Here is an 8,713-nt window from a genome sequence, read left to right on the forward strand (position 1 = left end):
GTAGCTTCAATATTGAGGTCAGTAAATTCAATCATATGCAATCATGATGAAACCTATCATTTAATAAAATATCATGATCTTGGTCTCTACTTTCTAGTCTAGGCAAAATTGGATGTGTAATACTTTTCTACACACAGTCCACACACGTGCACATGAACCCAGGTGGGTTCGTATACATACCCCTAGACCTGGTCTTTAGCTAATGTACATTCACGCTGCATAAAAACATTGACATTAGCTCCTTCAACTCTCATTTTACCACTTCATGATTAATCCTACTCAAACATCCATTTTCCTTCTATTTTGTCATCTCTTCCACCTTCTATTCATTCTCTAAATTCACCCACTAATTCTAATTCTATCTCACCTGATATATCAATTTCACTTCAATGTTCTACTCGAACCAAACAACCTCTAGCTTGGCATAATGATTATGAGATGTCTTCTACAGCCAATCATTCAGCCTCTAGCTCAAGTCCCGACACTGGCACCAGGTATCTACTTCATTATTACCTTTCATTCTCTCATTCTTTCTTCTACTCAACATGCTTTTCTAGCTCTTATTACAGCCCAAATAGAACCTAAAATCTATGATAAGGCAGCTGGCAACCCATTATGGTAGAAGGCTATGAATGATGAAATTACAGTTTTGGAACGTAATCATACTTGGTCTCTCGTTCCTCTACCATCTGGTCATAAAGCTATTGGTTGTCGTTGGATGTACAAAATTAAATGCAACTTTGATGGTTCTGTTGAACGTTATAATGTTCGGCTGGTAGCATAGAGATACACTCAAGTTGAATGTATTGATTACAAAGGAACATTTTCCCCTATAGCGAAACTTACTACACTTCATTGCTTACTCACTATTGCTCTTAGAAATGATTCACTCATCCGTTGTATGTTCAAAATGTCTTTCTCCATGGTAATCTAGACGAGGAAGTCTACATGTCTTTACCACTAGGTATTCGTCGAGAGGGGGAGAATACAGTATGTTGACTACATAAATCTCTTTATGGGTTAAAACAGGTTTCTTGCAATCGATTCTCCATATTCTCTACCATTATAAAAATAATGAAGGCTACACTCCGTTCAAAGCATATTACTCTTTATTTACTAAGAGTATAGGTACTTTTATTGCAATTCTTATCTGTGTTGATGATATTCGGTTTACAAACAATGATCTCAAAAAAATTATCAAAACTAGTTTACTCGAGAACTTCCTTAAAAAAAAAAAAAATTAAGGAATTTGAAATATTTTATAGGCATTGGATTTTCTCTATTTAGAAAAGAAATTTTTGTCTTTAAACAAAATATATTCTAGACATTCTTCAAGAAGTCTTACAAGAGCACATCCAGACAAATCTTCTATGGAACAAAATCTGAAACTTTCTTTAACAGAAGAAGAAAAATTGAATGATCCAAGTAAATAAGACGGTTGATTGGTAGATTAATATATTTAACTGTTAATAGGTCTGACATAATGTATTCAATTCGTATGCTTAGTCAATTTATGCATGAACCAATAAAGTCACATTTGAAGGCAACTTTACGAGTTCTGAGATACATCAAAGGTACTTCTGGTCAATGACTTCTACTACTATCTGAAAACAACTTGAGATGACAAGCATATTGCGATTCTGATTCGAGTGGTTGTTGAACATTCAAATGGTCTATTTTTGGGTTCTGCATTTTCGTGAAAAATTCAATTATTTCTTGAAAGTCTAAAAAGAAATCAATGTGTTTCGTGGAAAATTCAATTATTTCTTGGAAGTCTAAAAAGAAATCAATGTGTCTAGATCATCTGGAGAAGTCGAGTATCAAGCTATGACAAATATTTGTTTAGAGTTAACTTGACTAAGATACATTCTTAAAGACTTGAAAGTTCCGCTATCCAAACCAACATTGTTGTATTGTGATAATCAAGCAATAGCTGCCAATCCAATTTTTCATTAAACTGTGTTATGCTTCAACTAAAATGCAATATGCAGATGTTTTCAATAAAGCTTTGGAAGACAACAATTTGATTTTCTAAAAGATAAGTTGGGTGTCATTGACATACACTCTCCAACTTGAGGGGGAGTATTAAGATATATTTGGGGAATACATTTTGTGGTATAACTTTCGATCCCACTTATGTTTCTCATTCTTAACATTGATAATACATAGCCATCATGACATCAACCCATAAGCTCTAGATCCAAGTAGGAGCAACTTGGACCATTTTACCTCGTTCCTTGCAAATTGCCTTTTGAGATGCTATTTCTCTAATTACTCGATATTGTTGAGGTTATTTTTTTAATTTTCAAACATTGGAGACATTTCCAAGTTTTTGACCTTAAGGTTATTTCTCAAATTTATGAACTTATGAGACTATTTTACAAATTTCCAATTATGTTTTTTTTTTTTTTTGTTCCATTCTTTATTATCTTTCTTTCCTTTGATTACTTTCTCAATTTCTATTGCATTTGGACATGGTTCTAGTTTACTCAGATGTAACATGTCCATATTCGAATAAAAATTCAAAATCCAGATTCAGCACAAATTGCCCTGAATCATATGCTTTTTAGAAAAATTTCCAAGAGATCACCAACATAAAATTACTTAAAGTAAAATAATCTTTTAACTTTGGAGTTTCTATGATTAAGTCACAAAAAAGGATGGTGTACATTGTTGGTATAGATAGTAACTTTCAATTCTTTTAAATCGTTCTTAGTCGTTGTTCTTAGTCATTCTGTCCTTTGAATATGCTCTCATTCAATTGTTGTTCTAATCCATTTGTATATCTTTTCTTTCTATAGTACTCTGATACAAGAATACAACATCAAAAACCCACAAAAGTTCCATATTCTCTTGTAGAAACTTATAAGAATAATAATCTCACTTATATCTTGGTTTGCTTCTCTTTTCTATCATTTCTTTCTCTCCTTCCAAGTAAGAACATTAAAATAAAAAACCCATATATGGAAAATTTGATAAAAGAAGTCAAAATTGACATCAAAGTATCCAAAATTTTGATACTTTTCATGTTTTTTCAAACACGAGCTTATTGGTCTTGAAATCTTTGTCTGCAAAATTGTTCTATTCAAGTGGTATTTCCATGATTTGTGTCTCTTTTTCATTTCCTTGCCACTTTTCTTTCCCTCTCCTTCGAGAGACCATTTCTTTTAGCTTCTCATAGACTCTATTCCAAAATTCCTTCTTCGTTTATTCATTTTTATAAAGAGAAGGTGTGAACCTAACATCTACCTATTTTGTATATGGTTTGATCTCTTAATTTAACATGTATCACGTGGAACTAACATCTTAATCATGTGTTTATATGAATTGGCTGAACAAGAAAGTAATCTCATACAATTCCCAACCTTTTATGTTTGTAATGTTGACACAAGCTAGATCTAATGATTAGCATGTCATACTTTGAAACTCAAATAAGGATGCATAATCTTCCATGCTCATGTTCGGGAGAGGTTTCCATACCCTTTATAAAGAATGTTTCATTCTCCTCCCCAATCGATGTGGGATCTCACATCCACTCGTCTTCTGGGTCCAGCGTCCTCTCTGGCACTCGTTCCCTTCTTCAATCGATGTGAGATATCTCAAATCTACATCCTTCGAGGTCCAGCATCCTCACTGGCACACTGCCTCGTGTCCACCCCCTTCGAGGCTCAGTCTCCTTGCTAGCACATCATTCGGTGTCTGGCTCTAATACCAACTATAACAGCTCAAGCTCACCGCTAACAGATATTATTCTTTTTTAGCTTTCCCTTTCAGGTTTCACCTCGAGGTTTTTAAAACACGTTTGTTAGGGGAGGTTTCCACACCATTATAAAAAAAAAAAAAATGTTTCATTCTCCTCCCTAACCGAGACTGAAATGCACATAAAAAAAACTTCATATTGTATCCAAGAATCATTCACATTTTTAGTAAAGAAGCAATAAGTTGCCATCATTATCATTTGAAGAATTATACATATTTTAAAGGAACATTGGTATAAATTCAATGCTCTCAATATGCTTTTGGAAAAAAAAAGTGTTACAAACCTCAAATGGAGAGCCAAATGTTGATGAAGGAAGGCACCACTTTCTTTCGAACATGCCTCAATGCAATTAATCTATTATCCGGTGTCTGGCTCTAGTACCAATTATAACAGCTCAAGCGCTCACTGCTAATAGATATTGTTCTTTTTTAACTTTTCCTTTCAGGTTTCACCTCAACGTTTTTAAAGCATGTTGATTAGGGAGAGGTTTTCACACCCTTATAAAAAAAATATTTTATTCTCCTCCCTAACCGAGACTGAGATGCCCATAAAAAAACTTCATATTGATATCCAAGAATCATTCGCATTTTTAGTAAAGAAGCAATAAGTTGCCATCATTATCATTTGAAGAATTATACATATTTTAAAGGAACATTGGTATAAATTCAATCCTCTCAATATGCTTTTGGAAAAAAAAGTGTTTGTTTGTGTGAAATCAAACCTCAAATGGAGAGCCAATTGTTGATGAATGAAGGCACCACTTTCTTTCGAACATGCCTCAATGCAATTAATGTATTATCTGGTCTCTCTCCTCATCCAAACCCTTAAACTATTTAGTTCCTTAAGATTATATTATATGACTAATTTGTGTATCTTTTAGGTGTGGGATTGATATCAATACCTTTCGCCCTTTCACAAGGAGGTTGGATCAGCTTAATAGCTCTCTTCATCCTCGCTATCATATGCTATTTCATGGGTATACTTCTCCATCGATGCATGGAGGTAAAGCCCCAAATCAAAACATACCCCGACATTGGAGCATTAGCCTTTGGAAAAATGGGAAGAGTAATAGTTTCAATCTTTATTTATCTCGAATTATATTTGTTTGCTGTTGATTTGTTGATATTAGGAGGAGATAGTTTAGAGAAGCTTTTTCCAAATTGGGGTTTGAAAGTTGGGGCTTTGAGAGTTGATGGAAGGAAGGCATATATGATGCTTACGGCGTTGCTTATATTGCCGACCACATGGGTTAAGAGCTTTGGAGCTTTGGCTTATGTTTCTTTTGGTGGGCTGTTGGCTTCGATTGTTCTTGTTGGATGTGTGGTGTGGGCGGGTGTAGCTGACCATGTTGGGTTCCAACAAAGAGGTGTTGTTTTTAGATTGCGAGGGTTTCCCACTGCAATTAGCTTATACACGTTTTGTTATTGTGCTCATGTTGTTTTCCCAACTCTTCGATCTTCCATGACGAAAAAAACCCATTTTCCAAAGGTAAATCTTCAACTTTTATTATAAAAGTGGATTAAGTATCATTAAGTTATTGTTTTATTAACGCATTTTAGAGATATAGTTTTGATATATAGATGGGGATTTGGCCGAGTTGGGGTGAGGGTAGGTACATGAATATAATTTCCACTCCCAACCCAGTTTAGCTTACGCGAAAAAATTTCTCTTATTCCCCATTTTAAATGGAGATTCTCCACCCCATTCGGGCTGAGTCAGTTAGGAATTACAACTTTCCACGATGGTATGATATTATCCACTTTGAGCATAAGCTCTCATGACTTTGATATGGGATTCTCCAAAAGATCTCATATCAATGGAGATGTATTCATTTACTTATAAACCCATGATCATTCCATAAATTAGGGAACCCCTCGAACAAAGTACACTATAAGCCCCCCCTTAATCGAGGCTCGACTTCTTTCTCTAGAGTCCTCAAACAAAGTACACCCTTTGTTCGACACTTTAGTTACTTTTTTACTACACCCTCGAGGCTCGCAATCTTTGTTCGATATTTGAGGATTTTATGGTCATGGCTAAGTTTAGGGCATGACTCTGATGCCATGTTAGGAATCACGACTCTCCACAGTGATATGATATTGTCCACTTTGAGCATAAGCTCTCATGACTTAAAGTTCCTTTACTTATAAACCCATGATCATTCCGTAAATTAGGGAACCCCTCGAATAAAGTATACTATAAGCCTACCCTTAATTGAGACTCGACTCCTTTCTCTGGAGCCCTTAAACAAAGTACACCATTTGTTCGACACTTTAGTCACTTTTTTACTACACCTTCGTGGCTCACAATTTTTGTTCGATATTTGAGAATTCTATTGTCATGTCTAAGTTTAGGGCATGACTCTAATGTAAGGTTAGGAATCACGACTCTCCACAATGATATAATATTGTCCACTTTGAGCATAAGCTCTCATGACTTTGCTTTGGGCTTCCCCAAAAGAACTCATATCAATGGAGATGTATTCATTTACTTATAAACTAATGATCATTCCCTAAATTAGGGAACACCTTGAACAAAGTACACTATAAGCCTTCCCTTAATCGAGGCTCGACTCCTTTCTCTAGAGCCCTTAAACAAAGTGCACCCTTTGTTCAACACTTTAGTTACTTTTTTACTACACCTTCGAGGCTCGCAATCTTTGTTCGATATTTGAGGATTCTATTGTCCTTCGAGGCTCGCAATCTTTGTTCGATATTTGAGGATTTTATTGTTATGACTAAGTTTAGGAGATGACTCTGATGCCATGTTAGGAATAACGACTCTCCACAATGATATGATATTGTCTACTTTGAACATAAGCTCTCATGACTTAAAGTTCCTTTACTTATAAACCCATGACCATTCCCTAAATTAGGGAACCCCTCGAATAAAGTACACTATAAGCCTCCCCTTAATCAAGACTCGACTTCTTTCTCTGAAGCCCTCGAAAAAAGTACACCATTTGTTCGACACTTTAGTCATTTTTTTACTACACCCTCGAGGCTCACAATCTTTGTTCAATATTTGAGGATTCTATTTCCATGGCTAAGTTTAGGGCATAGCTATGATGCCATGTTAGGAATCACGACTCTCCACAATGATATGATATTGTCCACTTTGAGCATAAACTCTCATGACTTTGCTTTGGGTTTCTCCAAAAGATCTCATATGAATGGAGATGTATTCCTTTACTTACAAACCCATGATCATTCCCTAAATTAGCCAATGTGAGACTCACTCTCAACAATCATCAACTAGGTCCCTGTGGAGCCTTGACCTTACTAATTAACTAGACATCTCTACTAACACCCAAATGTCATATTTATACCTCTAAATATGTTTAGAATGCAATAATGTAATGAATTTATCGAACAATGAGTTGATAATGCATAACTTTGGATTATTGTAGGTTCTATTGGTTTCCTTCTCATTAAGCACATTAACCTATGGTTTGATGGCAATTTTGGGGTATCTAATGTATGGAGAAAATGTGGAGACACAAATAGCCTTAAGCCTTCCTCAACACAAAATCAATACCAAAATAGCAATCTTTACCACTCTCATCTATCCTCTTTCAAAATATGCTTCCATAATATACCCGATTGCCCAAGCCATTGAAGATGCATCTCCCCTATGTGCCACCCGCTTGATGTCAATTATCATAAGAATGCTACTCCTTCTCACCACAGTCGTTGTGGCCATTGCAGTTCCTTTCTTTGCTTATGTGATGGCCTTCATTGGTGCATTTACAGGCGTTGCCACCTCCATTCTGATCCCATGCATTTGCTACCTCAAGATTAACGAAGGTTGGCGCAAATTTGGGTGGGAATTAATGGTAATTGTATTGATTATAGTGGTGGGGGTGTCTGTTGGGCTTGTGGGTACCTATTCTTCTGTAAAAGAACTCGTGAAACGTTTACGATGAAAATATTTGAATTTGTAAGTTGTTATGAAAATGTATTGTATAACTTTTATTTAGTTCTAATGTTTATCTTCTCATTTATTTAGTTTATCCATTTAGTTTATATTTATATTTTGATTAATAAACCATCTATCCTTGCTTATATAGAGGGTTGTTTAGGATGGTTGAGAATATTGAGTTTGATTGATTTTAGTGTCAATTTATTTTGTTGAGTGCACAAATTTGTTGAGAGACTTTGTAGTGTGAGAGTGCCAGATATACACTTTGTAAACATTATGATTATTAAGGTTGGTAGCCACCCATGGATGTAGGAGAATTTCTTACCTTCACGTAAATTTTTGTGTCTCTTTGTCTAATTTAAGTTTGTAGGTGTTTGTGTGCAATCGATCTTACTTCCACTTTCTCTACAACAAGTAGTATTAGAACATTTTGGTTGTGGCATTAGGGGTATAATAAGTGGTACTAGAGCATTGAAGGTTGTTGGCATTACGACACAACAAGTGGGTATTAGAGCATTGAAGGTTATGGCATTACGACACAACAAGTGGTATCAGATCATTGAAGCTTGTGGCATTCGACACAACAAGTCGTATCAGAACATTGAAAGTTGTAGCATTAAGACACAAAAATAGAGTAACATAACATTTTGGTTGTGATATTTGAACTATAACAATTGGGTATCAGAATATTTTAGTTGTTGCATTACGACAAAACGTATAAATCATTTCTTCATTTAGATTTGAGGATTCTGTATAAGACTGAAGGTTAACTGAACAAACTAATCAAGGCTAACCATTGGAAGTCTATGATGTCCCAACTCATATCTCTTCTACACCCTCACCAAGCTCGTAATATCCATTATCACTTGCAAGAACATGTGGGTGGGGAAGGGGTGAGTACTTGAACTACTAAGTAACCCCTACTTAGAGAGCCTTGCATCAAGATCATGCTCCCACAACATGCTCATTACATTTTTATAGCTTATAAGTAAACCTAATCCAAAGATTATAGATCATAATCCAAAGATTATA

General features: G+C 35.3%; 1 protein-coding gene across 2 annotated transcripts; it reads left to right on the plus strand.

Moving 5' to 3' along the window:
• Positions 1 to 4,442: 4,442 nt before the first annotated feature.
• On the plus strand, positions 4,443 to 7,772 carry LOC111466591 (amino acid transporter AVT1I-like). Of its 2 annotated transcripts, XM_023111316.1 has the most exons (4): positions 4,470 to 4,552; positions 4,641 to 4,762; positions 4,890 to 5,248; positions 7,170 to 7,772. In XM_023111316.1, exons 1-4 carry the CDS (start codon positions 4,509 to 4,511, stop codon positions 7,683 to 7,685), a joined length of 1,041 nt encoding a protein of 346 aa, XP_022967084.1. In that variant the 5' UTR covers positions 4,470 to 4,508; the 3' UTR covers positions 7,686 to 7,772. The 2 variants fall into 2 exon arrangements, with proteins under 2 accessions (XP_022967083.1, XP_022967084.1); XM_023111315.1 differs by having other exon boundaries at positions 4,443 to 4,562; positions 4,641 to 5,248.
• The last annotated feature ends 941 nt before the right edge of the window (positions 7,773 to 8,713 follow it).

The sequence above is a fragment of the Cucurbita maxima genome, unplaced genomic scaffold, assembly GCF_002738345.1.
Source record: "Cucurbita maxima cultivar Rimu unplaced genomic scaffold, Cmax_1.0 Cma_Scf00031, whole genome shotgun sequence".
Lineage (NCBI taxonomy): Eukaryota > Viridiplantae > Streptophyta > Magnoliopsida > Cucurbitales > Cucurbitaceae > Cucurbita > Cucurbita maxima.

What these genes read in the sequence shown, in the direction of transcription:
- LOC111466591 (XM_023111315.1), top strand. Translation starts at nt 4,487, where the DNA reads ATGGAGAGCCAATTGTTGATGAATGAAGGCACCACTTTCTTTCGAACA. An exon ending in TGCAATTAATGTATTATCTG is followed by an intron (nt 4,563 to 4,640) that starts GTCTCTCTCCTC and finishes TGTATCTTTTAG; the next exon opens with GTGTGGGATTGATATCAATA. An exon ending in AAAAAACCCATTTTCCAAAG is followed by an intron (nt 5,249 to 7,169) that starts GTAAATCTTCAA and finishes GGATTATTGTAG; the next exon opens with GTTCTATTGGTTTCCTTCTC.